Source organism: Hipposideros armiger, unplaced genomic scaffold (genome assembly GCF_001890085.2).
Source record: "Hipposideros armiger isolate ML-2016 unplaced genomic scaffold, ASM189008v1 scaffold_67, whole genome shotgun sequence".
Taxonomy (NCBI): domain Eukaryota; kingdom Metazoa; phylum Chordata; class Mammalia; order Chiroptera; family Hipposideridae; genus Hipposideros; species Hipposideros armiger.
Genome location: NW_017731417.1, coordinates 1,583,097 through 1,604,505, shown reverse-complemented (window position 1 = coordinate 1,604,505; position 21,409 = coordinate 1,583,097). Strand labels below are relative to the sequence as shown.

At 43.6% G+C, this 21,409-nt stretch overlaps 1 protein-coding gene across 5 annotated transcripts in view; it reads left to right on the top strand.

The window, feature by feature from the left end:
- The window catches only part of PTPN21 (protein tyrosine phosphatase non-receptor type 21), a 69,095-nt gene that overhangs the window by 33,610 nt on the left and 14,076 nt on the right, over nt 1–21,409 (top strand). For all 5 annotated transcript variants that reach the window (XR_002123966.1, XM_019642371.1, XM_019642370.1 and 2 more), the window contains 7 exons: nt 581–651; nt 2,815–2,902; nt 3,322–3,410; nt 5,808–5,895; nt 6,579–6,658; nt 15,850–15,910; nt 16,561–16,645. Coding sequence is in view for 4 of the 5 variants with exons in the window: in XM_019642371.1 (XP_019497916.1) it covers nt 581–651; nt 2,815–2,902; nt 3,322–3,410; nt 5,808–5,895; nt 6,579–6,658; nt 15,850–15,910; nt 16,561–16,645 (562 nt within the window). In the remaining variant the exon portion in view is untranslated. The remainder of the gene's footprint in view (nt 1–580; nt 652–2,814; nt 2,903–3,321; nt 3,411–5,807; nt 5,896–6,578; nt 6,659–15,849; nt 15,911–16,560; nt 16,646–21,409) is intronic.

Here is a 21,409-nt window from a genome sequence, read left to right as displayed (position 1 = left end):
GCTGCAGCCGGGGAAGTGTGTTTTGTGTTTGGATGTGAGTCTAAAGAGGGATTCATTTCCAGCTCCGAGGAACCACACAGAGGTTTTACTTTCAACTGAAGGCTCGAAACCTCCCAAAATGAGGCTGCAATGAATTTGGCTTTTCATCAGCAGTTTAAAAAGTGGATGACAAAAACACACTGCTTTCTGCTTTTTAAAGTCACTCCTGATGGAATTGACAGGAGAAATGTACCCTGGAACAGCGAAGGGGATGGTGGCTCGTCTCCATGTCTACATAGCAAGCCAGGGGACTGTGCTGGGGTCAGGACTGGCTGGTGGGTGTCACCCGACCGGAGTCACTCAGGTGACACTTTCTCAGGGAGAATTGGAAAGGCAGGGCAAGTGCTTTGGCTCCTCAGCAGGAGCCACCTAATTTTTTCGAAAGATCATGATGACATACTTAAGCAGAGCTCCCTCGTATTAACACTATTCCTAGTTTTGCCTGATAGCGACAAGCATCAGTAAGACTCAGTAGCAATGATTTTTTACTAAGAAGTTTGGGTGACTTGCTTATGTACTGACTGCAGTATGTTTTCTTCAGGGGTGGTTACAAGATGAAAAAGTGTTGGAAGAGGCAACCCAAAAAGTGGCCTTACTGCATCAGAAATACAGGTAATGCCAAAAAATAAGAAATGCAAATGATGTAGAACTAATGCCTGTTTGAATTTGAAATATGCGTTGACACATATTTGGAAATTTACTGCTGCTGCAACTCCTACCCCTACTGTGAGTAGCCAATATTTACATAGATCTCACTGTGTGCCTGGTGCTGGCCTAAGCACTTACCCATATTAGGTCCTTTATTATCCATGTTTTATCAAGGAGGAAACTGAGAATGTTGAAAGCAGCCAGTCATTGAAGGGTGCCAGTTCTTCACCCCGTATATTAAAGCCTGTGGTGCTACCTGGTCCCGTGCAGGTGATCAGTGAGACTTGGTTTCTTTTGTGATGTAGCAAGTCCAGGGCTTCCCCTCCTGTGCACCTTTGGTAGCTGTGTCTCTGTCCTCCGGAGACGCTGTGCTAAGCGCTGTGGTGTTTATTGCCCTGACCTCCCCTTCTGGGAGATAATGACTTGCTTTGATTGTGAATCTACATGTTGTCAGTAAGAAAATGCCCTCCTAGAGAATGCTAGGTCTCATTCTAAACCGAATACCACACCGTTCCAAGTACTTTATATAGCTTTCATTTCTTTTTTTCTTTTCTTTTTTTTTTTTTTTAAGCTGAGCCATCCTGCCACCTGTTGGCAGCTCAGTGGCTGCTCAGCTCGGGCCGGGAATCGAACCGCTATTGCTCAGAGCTCAAACTCTTGAGCGAGCTCTTAACCAACTGAGCCACTCGGCCAGCCCCTTAGCTTTCATTTCTTATAACCACTCTTTAAGGTCAGTGTCATTATCTCCTTACAAATTGGGGAAGCCAAGCTCAAAAAGACTAGATAACTTGCCCAAGGTTACATGTGGTAGAGGTGGGATTTGAACCCAGGTCTGTCTAGTTATAACCTATTATTCATCCTTTCCCATTAAAGATAATCTTTTACCTTTAATGTCTCCCCACTCAAATCCATAAATCTCTCACACAGGATTAATCTGCCTAAAATATCACTTCCCTCCCCTTCTCAAATCTCATGAATGTTTTCTTGTTCTTCACTAGCCTGAGTTCATTACCCCTGGGATTAAAGGCCTCCGATAAATTGGTTAAATCCTTCCTATCCAGCCTTACCTTCTGCTATCTCAAATGAACCATCTTTTTCCCCAGCACAATTCGTCCCTCAGGCATACATCACCTTGTTTTTTGTCACTTTAATTTATTCATTTGTGCATGTCCTTAAACGATGGTTTATTACTATTCTCTGTGCGGCAGAGTGCTGGATGCTGTGGTCCAGAGATAAACAGAACAATCCCCTATCAGAGAATGTATTTCCTGCCTTGCAGTCTAAGGGGTAGGCGCGACCACCCATTGTAGTATAACAGTAATTATAATCCTAATAATAGATCATGGGAGCAGTGGGTAAATGTGCACAGAATGTGGCGAGTCTGCACAAACCAGGGGCATCTGACTTAGACTCAGGGGAATCGCAGAAGGTAACAAGAAGAAGCGATACCTAGGCCCAGCCTTGAAGGATATTAGGGATTGACCAGGTGCACAGCTGAGTGACAGGTATACCAGGAACAGGGATCACTGTGCAGAGTCCCAGAGGCATAAGGGAACATGGTGTGTGTACTCCGAGAAATGCAGAGGTTGGGATGGCTGCCGTGTAGGGGAGCAGAAGAGAGGCCGTTGCCATGCAGTCTGAGCATCTTCTTTACACACACTGCCTTCCTGCCCATTCTTGTCATTCTGTGCTTGATCTAAAAAGGATTTCCATCCTCCTAACTCTTACGTTCTGCACTTTTATCATTTGGCATTTGCCATACGATGCTCAGTATTTCCTGATATTTGGGATAATAAGCAGTTACTCAAGTTTAGAAAGAATCCTGGCTTTTACTGAAGATGCTTTAGCGGGTTGTCGTCCTCCCCTGCGTTCCCCTTGCCTGCCTGAAGTACCAGGGACAGATCTTACATAACCAACCTCAGTGAGCTGCGCAGAGCTTTGCCTGTAGTCAGTGTTCTGTAACTACCGATGAATCGATGTGATCAATGACAGGCGCTTAGAGACTTGAAGTGTTTATAATGCTTTGTGCCAAATTCACATGTAGCGTTTTAGAAAAGCTTTTCTAAATGTTTGTTTTTTTCATTTTTAGTTTTGCAAACAATCTAACTAGCTTCTTTTGGGTTGCAGAGGGCTCACGGCCCCTGATGCTGAAATGCTATACATGCAGGAGGCAGAGAGACTGGATGGCTACGGAGAAGAGAGCTACCCTGCCAAGGTCAGCATGACACGAAGCCCGAGGCTCTCCAAAATTTGTCTCAGCAATTCCAGGACCACAGTGGGAAACCCAGGGATGCCCTGCTGCGCAGAGGCTGGGGATGCACAAACGTCTAGAAATTTAAAAGCTGAGGTCCTCGTGGCCAAAATTTTGTAGTAAAACACACCCCTGTTTTGCAGTTTGTTCTTTGAATGCTCTTGAAAGAGTTCCTTAAGGGGCCTATCTCTTCCTATATTCATACGTATTTACAAGGTGATAACATTTCTAATTTTCCGACTTCTTTTTTTCCTTCAGAATAGTTGTCCTGTAGGTCTTCTGAACATTTTCTATCTGGGAAACAAGTTTAAGGGACGAGGTGTAGTTGAAGTTCTTGTGCCTCCGCTGCCTGAGGTGTTTCTTTTTCTGCTTCCTCCTTTCAGGATAGCCAAGGCAGTGACATATCCATCGGAGCATGCCTTGAAGGTATCTTTGTGAAACACAAGAATGGAAGGCCTCCTGTGATATTTAGGTATTTTTCTTATATCTTTCCGTGCACTTTCTGTGGTACCTGTTGGTGATATATATTTTTTTTAGTCTCTATACTGCTTCTATTGCTCATAAGTCTCTCCCAAGGAAATGGAAATATGCCCTCCCTAGAATAAAATACTGCCTGACTTCAGCGGTTCTTTTTATAAGCCACATTCACCAAAACCAAATGTGCAGAAAACAGTACTTACAATGATGACTGACTTAAGAAATGCTTGAAAATATGTGCCCCTTTTCTTACTATATGGAGGCCATTCTTTGTTTTGATGTGAATTTTTCATTTGAGCTTTGGTTTCTAGGGCTAGTTCTTGTGGGAAATCTAGGGCTTTCTCTGACTCTAGTTAATGTCCCCAAATTCCTAAAATACCAATATCTAAGCAGATTTCACTTGTTGGTTTTTTTCCTGATTATAAAAAAAGTGATACTATTCATTTGTGGAAATCTTAGAATATTTATAGTAAGACAGAAAGGATGTATAATAGTGCTCACAGTGGCTGGCTGTGAGCAAGGATATTGCAGGCGACCTCAATTTCCTTTTCAGTATCCTGTGTTCCAGTTTATGTCTTAAAGGTAGTGAATTGGACCATGTTGTTCGATCCCTCTTTATTCCTTAAAATTTGTAATCTATTGGATTGTCGGAAAGGTCATGACACATTTTTGCAGTGAAAAACAGAAAAAAATACATCATGACTTTTCCGACAACCCAATAGAAAACCTAAAGTGTCACTTCATAGAAATATTTGCAGTTTTACTGAGATTCTACCTATTTTGATTTATCATCTCGATGAAATATTAAAAGTTTATATTGTTTTAGTAAAGTACTGAAACGTTATGTCAATTTTGTTCTTTGGCTCCTGTGTGTTTTCCATTTACGTATTGAGTGCTTATCATGAGCCAGGTTCAATGCTGAATTCTTTCTGTGTGTTTTCCCGTACAGTCTCCACAACAACCCTGAATAGACGGTGTTCCTACGATTTTGCACACAGTATACTGAATCTTAGAACAGTGAAGTGATTTGTCCAAGGTCACTGAGTTGTTAACCGGTATAGCCAAGAACTCAGATTCTCCACTGCAAGCAGCAGCTTTTATTCCCCTCACTACTCTTTTAAAGGAAAAAATATTCCCTGCTATTTAAGCTTTGTAAATCATCCATCCCTACTATTTCTTTGTGAGAACTAGTTTTTCCTTTTAAGGTTTCCTTCTCTAAGCTGACATCTCTTCTTTCATTTCCTTTGCTTTACTGCCTTTGGGGCCGTCCGTGGTGGTTATGACCATGGAGAGGCACTCAGGCTCGGGGAGCAGGACCCCGCTCCTGGACTGAACCACACTGGGCCCCGTGGCTTCCCTTTGGCAATCGCTCTCACGTCCCTGAGCTGCACATTACATCTTCCCAACATGCTGAGTTGGAGGGGAGGGGGCAGAAAATGGACCTAGGCTGCCCTGGAAATGCAGGACTGACAGTGCCCAAAGGGCCACATGAAAGCTGGAGATGTGGACCGGCTTCCTTCATCACACCGGATAGGAATTTCTAAAATTGTCTTTATTGTGATGCTAATAATCCTTAGATTTAACAACTCAACACTGAATCACTACAAGTTAATTTTATTCATTCTAATAAATTTTAAATAATAATAACGGAGAAGGATAAAGACGGGTAAAATTTTTTCCCGCAGACCCATTTTTCCCTTTCGTAAAATTCTACAGCTTATGTCATAAAATCAAATATTAATATGTAAAATCTAACTGTGGTAAAACGCAGTAAGTACAAGATAGCATTTTGAATGCTGGTGAACACACCCAGAATAGCTCACTGTTTGGCCTCCTAGCATCTGAACTTCGTCTTCCCCATGATGCTTTTCAGAGCATTGCTCCTGTGCTTTTGTGCCTTGGTTTACCCGGCCTACCTCCAAAACTTAACAATACTTGCTGGCTTCTGTGTCCTCTGTCTCAGCCCCACCCCCCAGCTGTCCCTGTTGAGGGAAGCACAGTGCCTTACTGATCCTAGTGTCCCTAGGACCTAACACAGTTCCTTGGCATTGTTGAAATGGGTGTCCTCTAAGATGTTTGTTGAATGAAGAAAAGAGGCACTGGCAACCAACTAAGATAGAGACCTTGGATCTAACCTGGCAAATGAGGAAAAACAAATTTTACGTCTTGAAATACTCTTTGCCCTCATTTATACATTTGCACTCATACTTTTTGCAACTAGGTTTTACATCACTTCAATTAGAAAATGCATGTTAGCTGATTAAAATAACTGTTTTCTTTCTAAAATAATTAACAAATCTTATGCATCAAGCTCAAGAAGGAAAAAATATATTTTATCTCCTAGTATAAACATGAACTCTCACATCGGCATTTCGTGTTTGTTGTTCTTTAGGTGGCATGATATTGCGAACATGTCCCATAATAAGTCCTTTTTTGCGTTAGAGCTGGCAAATAAAGAGGAGACCATCCAGTTTCAAACTGTAAGTAAACATTAGGAGTCTGCATGGAATGTTTTTTCCTGAAAGTTAACAAGTTAGCATTCCTCTGTGTGTGGTTGGGGGGGCTGGCATTAAAATGATATTTCACAGTTTTATAAAGCAGTATAAGATTTTGTAACATTTTATATAGTAGCACTTGGCAAAAAGTAGGTGTTCAGTATGTATCGTTGAATGAAGGAGTCCTTGGATAAATACTACCTGATTGTGATAATCTTTAAATTAAAGTTAAGGGACTAAGTAAGGGAGAAAGTAAGCACTGATATCTTAATTTCCATTGGAGAGTGAATGGCTCTGTGGAAATATTGTTTCACACTTATTTGCTTTTTCTCTCTCTTGACAAAGGCAATGTTGAGTCACTGAGTCAAATATTTTGTTTAAAAATGTCTTTGAGTAACAATTTGTCAAACTGAAAGTTCCGTAATGTTTAAATTTCTTAGTCATTTTGAAACTGTTTAATATAAGAACACACAGTTGGAATAGATTTTTTTTGTCTTACTTAAAATCCTAGTTTTAACATTCCTGTGATAGGCAGTAGTAGAAAATGAAAGAATGACAGCGTGATAAAAGTGACTTGCCATACTGTGTCACCCATGTCTTGTCCTCACATAAACTCTATCAAGGTGCAAATGTGCTTTCACTTACTGTGTGTATATTTTCTTTGCTAGGAAGACATGGAAACAGCAAAGTATGTGTGGAGACTCTGTGTTGCGCGGCACAAGTTTTACAGACTGAATCAGTGTAGCCTGTGAGTATATCCTGCTCATGGAAATTGCAGAAAACCATGAGTTCAGCAAGTGTCATCTTGAGCTGTTTTCTGTCATCTAGAAAGGCAAATTTTATGAAAAATAATATCATTTTTATACCATTTTTATAATAAGCTCTTTGCTTTTGCATGTTAAAATGTTATTTCTCAAAAAAATTTTTTTTTCACTTTAGCTTTGGCCCAACTTGTAATAACCACCGATATGCCTCTTAAGATCTCTTTCAGCTGTTTACTAGAATCATGTTAACGCTCGAATGTTAAAAAGGGACTATCCTTTATTTTTTATCAGCATTTTGAGTAACTAAAGATGACCGCTTTTCAAGCCATTTGAAGAACTTATGCCCCTTCTTCCTAATGTACGCGTTCCTTAGCCCCTGCTGGGTCATTCCCACCAGCACACAAATCCACTTTTCCTGTATTCCACTTGCCCTCCACCCACGGTGCCATGTCTCTGCTCTCCTTTATAGCAGATTTCTTCAAAAGAGTTGTATACATTTGCTTCCTTTCCTTCCTGTTTCTCCTTAGCTGCCACACCAGTGACACTGCTTGTCACAGTGACAGTGACCTTCATCCAGCGGTCATTTCAAGAGTCCTCTCTCTCGACTGCTCAGCAGCACTTGACCTCTGACCACCCCTTCCTGCCTGCTCTTCCTTGGCTGCCAGGACCCTGCCCTCCTCCTGCGTTTCCTCCTTCTAGGCGGTTTCTTCTCAGTCACCTTTGCCGGTTTAATCATCGGACCCTCTTCTCCAGCTACACTCGTTACCTAGGGGATTCGCCTTGTCTCGGGGGTTAAAGACAGCCTCTGTCTGCTGAAAGTGCAGCTGATTTTATCTCTGGCCCCGCTTCTCCCTGAGCACTTGACTCACACACCTGCTGCCTACTTGCCATCTCCACTTGTGTCCCTAAGAGGCACCCCAAATTTGATATGTCTCAAATAGAACTCTTGATTTGGTCCCCCTCTTCCTGCCCCCAAAGCTGCTTTCTTCTCTCAAACAGCTGCCCACCATTTTGACCCCGTTGTCCACGCCCCCAAGCCTACTTAATTCCTACCTGATTCCTGTTGCTCTTTCACCCCACATCCAATTCATCACCAAGCTCTGCCTTCAAACTATATCTGAAATGTGACCATTTGCACCACCTCCTCTGCTGCCGACCTATTGCCAGCCCTGTTGTCCCGTCTGGAATATCATGGAGGCTGTCTGGCTCTTTCCCTGCCCCTGTGCCTGCCCTCTGCCTGTAGCTGACTTTCCATGTCAGCCAGCATGATCTCAGCTTACCATGCATCAGATCCTATCACTCTTCTTAAAACCCTGCACTGGCATTCATTGCATCAGCCTTAAAAGTACAAGGCCGTACGTCACCTGCTCCTTGCCTGGTTCCCAGCCTGTTTCCTTACCCTCCTTCTTGGTCGCCCTGTTCCAGCCACACTGGTGTCCTTTCTGGTCTGTGTACATGTTCCACCTTTGGGGACGCTGTACGTGCCCCTTCGTCTGCCTGAAATGCTCTTCTCCTGGGTCCTCATGCCTCGCTCCCTCATCACCTCAGTGTCTGATCAGAGAGACTGTCCCTCTTCAGAGAGACTGTCCCTGACGATCTATCCCCCTCCCCCTCTGCTGCCTGTCTCTCTTTATCCCCATACTCTGTGTTATTCTTCTTCACTGCACTTAGCACCACTTGAATCTGTGTATTTGTTTACTTGCTTATTATCTGCCTCCCCTCCCAGGAGGTGAGCTCCTCAGCCTGTAGAGGACACATTCTCCCTGTCTTGTTAACCGCTGTATTCCCAGTGCTGAGCAAGGGCCTGGCCCACATGAGGCCTTGATGGCTTTGCTGAAAGAATCTACGACTGTTAGGAGCTCTGATTTGGGGTGTCTGTGGTGCTGTAGGGGCCCTTAGGAGAAGGGGACCTACCCCAGAACCCCCAAGCTAGGAAAGGCTTCCCAGCGGAGTGACGTCTAAACGGAGACCTGGTTTCGCTCCATCTCCACAGCCTTTCCTTAAGTGGCCCCCTCCCCTGTGGCCCGCTGCAGTTGCCTCGCATCTGGCCTCACCTGCCCCGTCTCACCTGGCTCCAGCAGCCTTCTGTGTGGATGAGTAGAAGGCAGGGCGCTGCTCTCGTAGTTACAGCCAGGACCAGATCGGAGCCTGTCCCTTCCCTCCGCCCGCCCTCAGCTGTGGGGTTGCGTGCAGGCGCCTGTGCTGCTCCCCTGGCTTCATCTGCCCAGCTGACCCTTGACCCCGGCTTCCAGACCCCATCAGGCCTCACAGTGCCAATGCCTCTTGCAGCCTCATGCCTGTGCTAGAACGCCCTTCCTCTCTCCTCGGGCAGACTCCGTCATTCTTGGAGGTCCCGTTTAAGTGCAGTCGCCCTGGAGTCCCCCGCACACTTAGTTTGCGTGGTCCTCTCTCAAAGTCCTGTTTTTCCTACCACTGCCATAACAGTAATTCTCAGTCAGTAAATGCCTTCTGTGTGTCGAGCATTATGCTGAGAGCGCTTATCTCCTCCTTTAATATTTCCAGTAACCGTTTGCTACAATTATTATTGCCCTTATACAGATGAATATATGGAGGCTTAGACAAGTGCAGTGTTGTGCCCCTGCCATGCGGTGAGAACAGAGGCTGTGCTGTTAGCCGCTGCGCTAGACTACTTAGAGCATTTGTGCCAGCCGTTTTGATGTGGATGTGATCTGTCTGTCTTGTCCGACGGAGCTCCGTGAGGTCAGGCTCTCCCCCCATTCATCTTTGTGCTCCAGTGTCTGGCTTAGCAAATGATGGAAGCCTGAGTGAAACAGTGATGGAATTGTAGGAGAGAGGAGCCCTTTTGTTCCTCTCGATAGCCTTTTATTACTGATTGTAAATGGTAAAATAAAAAAAATCTTAAAAGGACGTTTTGTCCCTTGGGGGCAGGAGGAAGAGGAGAGACTGTGGAAGTGCTTTCTGTTTTATAGGGACCCAGGGTGTGAAGAAAACCTCCAGTCAGGAGCAACTGTGCAAAGAAAAAGAGGCGGGCCCATCCTTGGGACTCGTGAAAGAGAAGGAAATGGTCCATTGGGAGAGGAACCATCTAAGGACTGGCACTTAGGCCCTGGTTCCTCTCCCTCCTGCTTCCCTGCCAGCCATGTTTTTGTCTGAGTCCTTCTGCTGGTGTGGTGGTGGGGTTTATGAAAGCACTATCTAACAGGGAGGAGCAGCCCTGCTTTCTGTGGGGGTGGGGCGCCTCTGCTTGGGTCCTGGCTTGGAGTTCTGGGTGCACTTGTGTATGAAAGTGTTCCCCCTGGTGGCTAGATTCAGTGGTACTAGAAGCCCAGGATAGTTGTACTTGGGGCTCCTCTGGGCTGGCCTGGTTACCCAGCCATGTGTGACATTATTTTTATGTGGAAGTGTGTTGATATTCAAGCAGTAGATAGGCAATCTGCTGGACCACAGCCTTTTCATAAATATAAAGCCTTTCATAAGTCTTTAAGAGTATTCATAATATTCAGCCATCATTATCTCAGTACATTCTTTCTCTGGAAAATAATGGAGAATCATTTTGAATAAACCATAGCATACAATCCCTTTCCAGTAGGCATCCATCTTGGTTGGTGGTAATACGTTTTTAAAATTTTTTTTTTTTTTTTTTTTAGCAAAACCACCTAATGATGATTTTAACGTTCAGAGGGAAGAGAGAAATTATTGTCTGTTTGTGGTAAATGCTTCAGTCTTAGAAATCTAATTTTTGTAATATAGCTGTTTATTGCCAAATATAAGTAAAACCACATTACTGTGGTCTTCAGTTGCATATATTATAGCGGTGTAAAGAAAATGAGTGTTTGTTTTTTTTTAACAAATTTTCTTTTTTTTTTTAGATTTTTTTTTTTATTGGGGAATTGGGGGAAGGGGAACAGACAAGTTGCTATCTTTTTGTTCTTCAGTCTAGTTGTGGAGGACGTTGCTTCACTGGCCCAAGTTGACACCATCATTGCGCTCTTCCAGGGCGAGGCAGATCAGTCGCCGGCTTCTGGATGGCCGCTCACGGCGGCTGCTGGCCGCTCACGCTCGCTGCTGGCTACACATGGTAGCCCATGGCAACCCACCTGCCGTCACCGGTGACTCACGGCAGCCCAGCTCCAGGTTGAGCTGTTGTTCAGCATCTTAGCTGTGGAGGGCAGTGTCACTGGCCCATATATGTGGGATCCGAACCAGGGCCCTCTGGCGTCCCAAGCCAGCTCTTAACCAACATGCCACTTGGCCGGCCCCGAAAATGAGTGTTTTTAAACTGAAATAATTATGTTTAAAGGGACATTTTGCCACATTTTGTTTTTATCGCTATGCATCCAGTAGATTATGGAAGTCTGTTTCCATGAACTATTTGTATGTAATTATTTGTGATGGTTGATATCCACTTTATTCTGTGGGAAATGAATATATTTCATTGTGAGCACTTGCTTCCCAGGTGAAGTAAATGAATTCTTAGCTTTTAATATTTTGATGGGTTATAAAACAGAAAATAACTTTAATTTTTATTTATTTATTTATTTATTTATTTATTTATTTTAAGCTGAGCCATCCTACTACCTGTTGGCAGCTTAGCGGCAGCTCAGCTTGGGCCGGGCATCGAACCGCTGTTGCTCAGAGCTCAAACTCTTGAGCAAGCTCTTAACCAACTGAGCCACTCGGCTGGCAATAACTTTAATTTTTATGGTCATTTCTTTTAAGGGTCCCAGCATAGACTGTTCAGTCACACTTAATATTATAATGATTTTGAAGTATTGGTAGACTTGTTCTAATGGTCCAAATGGGTAAACTCAGTGTGGTGGGCATTTAATGAAACCGTAGCAGGCCTGGAACTAACCTCTGGTTCAGGCTGGGGCCACTGGTGGCTCAGAAGATGGACTCTGTTTGCATAGAAGGGAAAACTTAACTCCTTGGGTGTCCCCTTCCCCATCCCTCATTCCTGATCTACAATATAATGGTGTTTCGGAGGCCTTATGAGATTCATCTAACCTTTATCCAGATCACTGTACTTTAGAATTTAGAGAATGGCGTGATCCATCATCAGTCTTGCTTCCTCCCTCCACTTTTGAACAGGGTACTTTAGGTAACAGAATCATCTTATGTCATTCAAGCCTTAAAAATGTTAGATAACAATACTCTCTTTGATTTTTAATGTATAAAATGGGATAATAGGACCTTAATATTCCTTTAGGCTCGGATTAATAATTAAATGAGATAATGTCAGCCTCTTAGGTCAATGACTTCTTTCAATCCCCTCTCCCCGACCCCAGACACCAGACCTGGTCATGCCATGATCAGCCTCTCACATTTGTATGAGGAAAAGCTTGGGAGAGAAAAGGCACCCTGAGAAGGTTTTCTGTGACGGGGAGGGGAGGATGGTACCCCCCTCCATGCAAGGCCAAGTGATAGAAGTTTCGATGGACTCTCTCTAGAGGGGAAGTTGGATTTCAGTCACCAGCAGGCTGGTTTCCGAGCACAGTGAGAGGGTTGGTGTGTTTCCTGCAGTTTCAGTCTGTCTGTCAGTGAACACAGCAGCTGGTGTCCACCTCTGTTCTGTAGACTTTTGTGACCAGGAGACTGCCTGGGGGAGGGGATGAGGTCACCTCACTTCTAGGCCTACTGCCGGGTTTGAAGGGAGTGTAGGAGGCCAGGAAGAAGGTAGAGTAACCTGTCTCATTAGAGGAAAGTCAAAGACTGGTATTTTTTAGGCTTTCCACCCTCCAACACATTTTTTGTTCATTAAAATCTTACTCGTCTGCATTAGGCATACGTTTATAAGAAAGGAAGCTCACAAAGCAAAATTCAGACAACCCTTAGAAACATGAGCTCAATTGTAAAGAGTTAGTAATAAGCATCCACTTGAGTCTTCACTCACTATGTCATTTGTTCAACAAACATTTGAGGGCTTCCTTGTGTGCCAGGCATCGGTAATGCCATGGTGTGTCTGTCTGCTTGCCTCCGTGGGGCTTACAAATCAGTTGGGTTTGGGGAGGGGGTCAGACAAATAGTCAATTGTCAGGAGCATGCGCCCGGGAAGCTGACAGACCTGCCGGTTCTGCTGCTGATTTCCCAGGTGAGCAAGAGTGATTTACTTAATCCAGGTATCAGCTTTCTCATCTGCAAAATCAGGGTAATAACCAGCCTCCCTCACAGGGTTGGTGTTCCGATTCCCCGAGCTAATTATGTTCAGTCTTTAGCACTATCATTTATTTAACTTCAGCTTGCAGCCTTTTTTTATTTTGTCTCCTCCAGTACACACATTTCAGTGATTTCCGCCCCCCCACCTCCCAAGAGTTCTTTACCTTCTCATTTTAGCGTGCCTATCAGCATAGTAACTGCCCCAAAAGTCTGGAAAACACAACCAACAGTCACAACATTTTCTCTTGTGTCTGAGTTGGGGACAGCTGATCTCACAGTAAATTGCATTTACAGGAACATTGGCAAGAAGAAAGAGGAGGTTAGAATGTTAGAACTGATGGTGAGGCTGACTCCGTCAGACAGTTTGGCAAGAGGAAGATGTACTCGTTTTTTTGTCACCTCCATACTGGGTGCTGCCGGCAAGGGTGCCAACCTAGATAGTGTGTGTGGGAGTTGCTGACTGCTACGGAGCTCTGCATCCTTGGGTTTTGTGTTTAACACACTTAAATTTATTTTTGCTGCAGGCTGGGCAATACTGAGCATGTTGGAGGATTCTATCAGCAACCCTTTCTCCCCACTTCTGAATTTTGAATTTATAGTACTTGAAAAGTTCAGTCCATTTAGTGAGTCCCTGGACTAAATATCAACGTCAAAGGACCGGTTCACCTAAACCTAGCCTTGGCAATGGAGAATGAACACAGGCAAAGTAAATTTCAAGGCTATGAAGGGCCGTGTCTTCAAATGACACTGATTTCAGGAATATATCAACGTGCGGTTAAGGAGTGTTTAAAAGAAAGCCCAGACACGCCCTCCTGACTTGTTTCACTGAGGAGGCCTCCTCCTTTACCAATACATAAAATATCTTACCAATCGATACAGGTATTTTTGCAGTCTTAATAGACTTAACATCCATTCTACTGTTGAGTGACATGATACTGCAGAATGGAGCACCCTTTGGGAAAGAGACAGCTGGTCATCGTCAACCTTAATACATGCCAATGATATTGAAAGATTATTAAAGAAAGCATTTAATTTAAAGAAGTCAGCTAGTAAAAGCAATTGCAGTCACCTGCTGTTAAGTGCTTAATAAGCACTAATTTTCCTTTATCTCAAAAATCTTGTGAAAATAAGCTAATATTCAGGGTTGGAATATAAGATATTAGTTGTTAGAATACTAAGAAATAATGTTAATTTATGAGACATGAGGCTAGATATTATGGAAAATTTGCTGATTAAATGGAGTGAGGATTCATTTTGTGATTATGGGTTTTCTAGTAATTAGTCCTTAGAATACTATAACCAAAGGTCAGAAAATAATTTTGTAATCAGTAATTATGTGTTACATAAGTTCATGAGCCAGGAACAGGTGGTAAAGGGTGTTTTAAAAGCGCTTTGACAAAACTGTAAGTCATCAGCAAAGCCCAGAAGCCTGGGTTTACATTCCTAGATCTTGTGATAAAACTGATCACACACAAGAACAAAAAAACGCCTGCCTCTGTTTAAAAAATGATAGAATTACAAATGGACTTTACTGTTTCTTATTCCTTTTTTACCTAATTTTCTTCAAAGATGGAACTTGTGATAAATGTCAGCACTCCTTAAAAATTTTTTTTTTTTTTAAAGATTTTATTGGAGAATCAGGGAAGGGGAACAGACAAGTTGCTATCCTTTTGTTCTTCAGTCTAGTTGTGGAGGACACCACTTCACTGGTCCATGTTGATATTATGGTCATTGAGCTCTTCCTGGCTGAGGCAGTTGGTCACTGGCCATTGGTTGGCCGCTCATGGCGGTTCATGGCAGCTCAAGGCAGCTCTCACTGGCTGCCGGCTGCTGGCTGCTCACACTGGCTGCTGACCATTCACAGTAGCTCATGGCAGCCCATTGCAGCAGGGGCTGCAGCTTACACCCTTGCTGGCCACTCACGGCAGCCCAGCTCCAGGTCAAGCTGTTGTTCACAATCTTAGCTGTAGAGGGTGCAGTGTCACTCGCCCATGTGGGAACCGAACCGGGGCCCTGCTGCTCAGCACTGGCGTCCCAAACCAACTCTTAACCAACCAAGCCACTCGGCCAGCCCGGCACTCCTTAATATTCTCATTGCTTTTTGAAAAGTGCATTTAAAACTAATCAGAGAAACAATCAAACAAATAAGTCAATTTAATTCTAAATAGATTAGACTTTGTTTATGCCAGTTAATACCATATGGTATTATTTTAAAATAGGCACTCCCAAAAGACCTTTGCTATTCTAAGGCTGATTTGATTGGGTTGAAAATTAAGTACCATTGACTGACTACTAAACCAGTGCTTGCATGTTTGTTTGTTTTTTATCAACTTGTTTATCATATAAATTATGAATAATAAATTGCATCCATTTAAGTTGCAAAAAAAACCAAAAAAAAAACCTAATCAGAGAAAAGTTTCTTGAAAGTAAGGTGGATGGGTTTACCACAGGCCCAATGAACCAAATTTTTTACTTTTTTGTTTTTCCCTAACTTAGTTTCGTAGAGGAAATATAGATTCTTAAGTAACCAAACTTATAAATTGAGCTCTTCATTGTCTGTAGCCTGTGGTTAACAGACTTTTAATTAAAGGCAGTTCCCATTGCTGCAGGCTTTTTTTTTTGGCCACCCTCAGGACTTGGGTCAGTGCTGACCCAGGCTACGGGACAGACCCATTGCTCTGCACCTTGCTTCCCCTGGGATGAGTTTGATCTAGCCTCGCCTCTTTTCCCCACTGCTTACGGTTACTCCAGAGGTTTTACCTGGATGGACCAGGGGAAGTTACCGCTGCTGGGCCCGCTAATGCTCCATGAGGAGGCTCAAACCCTGGCATGCGGTCAGAGGGAACTGGGCAGCAGGAAAGGGCCACGGCCCCGCTCCTTTCTCAGGTTTATGATTGGATTAGTTTGTCTTTCTCATGCTATAAGATTTATCATTTTAACTTCTTATTAATTTATTTTGGTAGAATTAGGAAGATATCGTGTATGCACGCGCGCAAACATACATCTGTTCTTCTCAGACACGTGCCTTGTTTTACAGGCAAACTCAGACCATCACAGTGAACCCAGTCAGGAGGAGGTCTTCTTCCAGGATGTCTCTGGTAAGAAAAAGGGAAAACTACAGTTGCTTTTTTTATTTTAGTGATGTTATCTTCCTTAATAAGGCCTTTGGTAGTGTTAATTTTTAGTTTGAACCACAAAAGTGTGTCGGTATTTGATTGTTTTTGACCAAAGAAATGGTGATTTTTCCATAGGTTCAGCCCAATTTTTATATAATATATGTAATATTTATCATATTATATTACACATATTTAAATATTAGGTCCAGCCTAATGTTAAAATTTTTGACTATTAACCAAGAGTAATCAGAAGTTAGTAGATATTTGACATATTAGACAATTTTGCCTAGTAACATTACTACATATAAGCTTCTTATATTCAGTTGTTTATATAAGAATCCAGGAAATTTGAGTCTATTCCTTCTTGCTCTGAACTTTCTGGATACAGCCTGTTTTCTTATGCTGTCTGCTGTCTGATAACAGTGCCTCGGGCTTGGCATTGCCATTCTGGAAACCACTGGAAATGACAGATATAGCAAGAGCAAGAGGGTCTTCATGTTTAGTTTCATGTATAATATATTTGACACCTTTAGAAGGTTTTTAATGGAGAGAAAGAAGCCAGCAGAAAATTACTTTACATATATTACATAGGCAATGTGTTTTAACCCCATTTCCACCTTTCCAATTCTTAGCCTAAACCCCAACCTTACGTGATGCCTCCTCAGCCCCAGCTGCATTACAATGGACATTATACAGAGCCGTACACTTCTTCCCAAGGTAAGGTATCCTACTTCTCAAATGCCTTTCAGAATTATTACAATTTGAATAAATTTTGACGACTTGGAGATCTTGAAGCCAGGATAATTTTTGGCTGAAGTTATATCCAAAATTGTCATGATTATAGCCATCCTGGATTCATAGAATGAGCCGCCATTATATTCAATTTCTTGGACATGTGTAGAAAATATGCAGTACAGCAGTCTTCCTTTATCCATGGGGCATATATTCCAAGACCCCAGTGGACGCCTGAAACAGCGGGTTGTACCGAACCCTGTATGTACTATGCTTTTTCCTACACATACATACCTATGGTAAAGTTTAATTTACAAATTAGGTACAGCAAGAGATTAATACAATAACTGATAATAAAAATAGAACAATTATAACAACATACCGTAGTAAAAATTATGTGAATATGGTCTTTCTCTCTCTCAAAACATCTGGAATTTTTCATTTAATATTTTCGGACCATGGTTGACGGTAAATGAAACTGCAGAAAGTGAAACTATGGGCAAGGGGATCTACTGTGTTACATTTTTTTAAAGATTAAATTTATTAAGGTAACATTGGTTAATAACATTATATAAATATCAGGTGTACAACATTATAATTCAATATCTCTATTGCGTGCTCACCACCCAAAGTCCTTTTGTTACCATATATTTGACCCACTTTACATACTTTGCCCTAACCCTACTCCTCCCCTCTAAAAATCACTGTTCTGTTGTATCTATGCGTTGTTTTTGTTTTTAGTTCATTTGTTACTTTTTTGTTTCATATTCTACATGAGTGAAATCATAGTGTTTGTCGTTTTCTGACTTATTTCACTTACGTAATACCCTCAAGAATTTCACTTACATAATAGCCTCAAGATCCATCCATGAGCCACAAATGGCAATATTTCTTTTTTTTATGGTTGAGTAGTATTCCAGTGTGTGTGTGTGTGTGTGTGTGTGTGTGTGTGTGTGTACATGCGTGCACATGTGTGCATGCATCTTCTTGATCCATTTATCTATTGATGGACACTTAGGTTGTTTCCATGTCTTGGCTATTGTAAATAGTGCTGCAGTCAACATAGGGGTACATATAGCTTTATGAAAGTGTTTTCATATTTTGGGGGGTAAACGCCCAGAAGAGGAATTGCTGGATCTTATATATTAAATTTTGATGCTCACATGATCCCAAATTTGGTCCAATGGCACTTCTTCAAGATGGATCCTATTATGTCCTGTTAATACTCCCCCATTAATCTTTGAGTGCTTCCTTGTTTTCCAATACAATATATCCCAGGTTCATTTTGATTCTTCCCTGCCTGAGACCTTCCCATTGTAAAGGTTTAAACATTGTATTTTTATTTATTTATTTTTATTTTTCACTTGATTAGTGTAGGGAGCTGTATTTAACACACCACTTCCAAAGCTGAGTCTCAAGCATTTGTTTAATAGACATTTACTGTTTACTCTGTTTACAAGGCTCTAGTACAGCGGTTCTCAACCTGTGGGTCGCGACCCCTTTGGGGGTCGAACAACCCTTTCACAGGGGTCACCGGGTACTCGTATGTGGGCATATCTGCATGTGGGCCTGAAGATGGATAGAGGAGCGGTGTCTCGGTTCCTAAGACCATCGAAAATACGTGTTTTCCGATGGTCTTAGGCGACCCCTGTGAAAGGTTGAGAACCGCTGCACTAGTATAAAGGCCAAGGAGATTTATGCAGAGAAGTCATTCTACATCTTAAGAAGCTTACAGTCTAATAGGGCATAAGACAGTTACACAAATAACTTCAATACAAAGAGAACATGATTGTTTTGATGAGCGAGAGCAAGCAATTCCTGTGCCATTTGATGGAAGAATGACTGTCATCATGTTGGGGAGACTGAGGAGGGCTTTCTGTACCTCAGAAAATGGGTGGGTTTCAACAGGTAGAGAGAGAAGGGATTGCTGATTGGGATTGCTACTCCTGGTTTTGGGGGGCAGTGAATGCCATGGCACAGAATGAGGAAGAGGGGGTTTGGAGAGTAAAGTGGTCTAGTGGACTCACGTAGGGAACTGGTAGGAAATGCTGTGTGAAGGGCCCAGAAGGTGGGTTGTGACTGTATCAGGCCATATGGTAAAGATGAGAATTTCCATGTAGTGAGGTGGGAAGTAGGGGAGCGGTGCTTTGAGGTGTGGATTCTGAGTGTCCACCTTGGGATGGTTTTTACCTTCTTCACTATGCTCTCCTCGTCGCACCTGCTCTTACTGGTTTTGCAACCAGCCCCTCTCACTTCTGGGAAAAGGCTCTTCTCTCTGTGTAGTTAGTGCTTCCTTCCTACTCAGTCCTTTTCCTGGGTCTACAAACCTCCTGGTATTTTTTCCTCTCTTCTCTCTTCCAACTATGGTTTGGATGATTCTTTTTCCCTTTCTTCTTTTACCCCCCTTTGGAGAGGAACACCTGTGTGATGCTTCTGTTTGGTTATCCGTTGACTCCTTCTGCCTTTGCTGCTCTGTCCACGCTGCCCCCTGGCAGGTCTCCAGCACCCCACACATGCTTCCCACATCAAACTCCAGCATCTCTCCTTGTTGACAAATCTCCTCTCAGTGTGCTGGGCTCCCGCTCCTCCTCCTGCACCGTCAGTGTTGTTCACGGCTCTGAGGGCCTGCCCCTGGCCGCCTTCCCTCCCTTTGCAGGCTTCCACAGCGGGCTCACCCACATTTCAGATTTCAGCAAGGATGGCTGTCAGATCGACATTTCCCACTGGAGCTATGGCATGTAAAGCTCTCAGTGAAGTGCCTGGCGTTATGGTAGGCACACAGTAAATATTATCAGCTATTACAACTTGCAGAACATGGATTGAAATATTAAATTGGAGCTCTTCACTCTATAAGTTTGTCCCTTTTCTCACGTTCCTTACTTCATCTTTTTGATGAAGTCACTCTCCTGGTTCCTTGGATTCCAAACTGCATGTAATTTTTCTTTTTTTGCCCTCAACTTCTAGTCAGTTACAAATTGTATTGCCCCCAACTTCATATGTGTTCCACGTCCCCTCTTCCTGTCCCTCTGCTGCTGATCCGTTTAAGTCTTCTTCTTTTTTTTTTTTTTTAACCATCTCACTAGCTGTTGCATCACAGGAGTTGATTTCTTCACTCTCCACCCTCCCTGGTTGATCTGACACACGGCTGCCAGGCTCATCTCATCTACCCGATGACCATTCCCTGCCTGGTGTTCAGTGCTCTCCATAATATTCCCTCATGTTACTTTTGCAGTCTTATTTCCCACTGTTCTCTCACTCCTCTCGAGCACCTGATACCCCAGCCGAGCTGAGCATGCCCGCTAGGAGTGGTCTCGGCTTTGCCCTTTCTGCTCACCCAGCATGCCCCTACCCCACGTACCCTCCTGCCTACATGCTTCCAGCCGGTCAGGATAGGCTGGGATGTGCCGTGGGAACAAACAGTGCTAAACTCGCAGTGGCTTGCACAGTACAGGCTGCTGCTTGCTCAGGTTATCTGTCCATCGTGCACTGCCAGGAGGACCCTGCTCCATGTCAGCCTACTTCAGGAGTTTGGGCTGCGGGAGCCTCTTCCATATGGAATGTTGTTGCCAGTGTGGCAGGGGGAAGGGAGCATGGAAACTGGCTATCACCCCGCTGCTCACGTTCCCTTGACCATAACTGATCACACGGCTATGCCTGATCTCAGAGTTAGGAGGCTACTGATGAAAGCTGGGTTGGCCTCCCCCACCCACCTCCCCCACCTGCAATGCCATGTCTTCTGTGAGGTGGTTCTTGATCTTCTCTTCCATGTCCCCATCAACCCAGCCCAAGTTCAAAGTGATCCTTCCCCCCTCGGAACCCCTGAAATACTTACCTCCTTAAATTGTAACACTTCCTTGAGTTATGGTGATTTTTATATATACCTTACCCCATTTATTTGCCTGATTCCAGTCATTTTCTCCCCATCAGTTCTTAGCAGAATGTCTTACACATATGGGCACACAAATGGATGGTTTGTAGGGTGCACAGAGGAGCCTGGAGGCAGGGAGATCAGGTGGGCCTGGCTTGTGCCAGTCCAGACAGGCCCGAGTGAGGACCTGAGCTGTGCGGGCAGGGAGAAGAGGGGGGCTCCAGAGACTCAGAGATTGCGTGTGTTCCAGATATCGGAAAACTATAGGGATAAGGAAGCATTGTGTATTGGCAGGAAGAATACGACAATGCGTTTGAGTCCTGTTTCTTCGTGGCTGTGTGCCACCAAAATGAAGTCCACACACCAGACTGCAGAGTATTCACTTTGATAATCACTTGTCACTTAAACCTCACTTGGCTTCTGTCCCCCTAGTGAGGTGGACAGCTACTGGTGACGCTGCTGGACCCGGAGAAGCTCAGATCCTGCTGAACTGCTACCCTTTTATGTTCATTCTGGAAGAACTTAGACAACCTACAATTCCATTTAAGGATTTACAGATAGTTGGTGCTTGAACTAGCTCAGCATCAGCAAGGCCACATCCCCACCAGGGGGAGAAAGCAGAGTCCGTGGCCCAGCGCCTGCACGGCATCTCTGCCCACAGCCCCCTAGGGTTCCAGAAGGCCTGTTTTGTCTCTAGTAAAACACATCTTTTTGACTTTCAGAAAAAGACAATGTTTTGTGATACAACTGTGCTGTTAATATTGGACTTAGATGTGGCTGAACTTTATTGGGTGCCAAGTCCTGAATACCAACCACCCTTGGAGTAGGCGGAGCCATTGCCGTTCTTTAGATGAGGAAGCCGGGGCTCCAGGAAATGACCT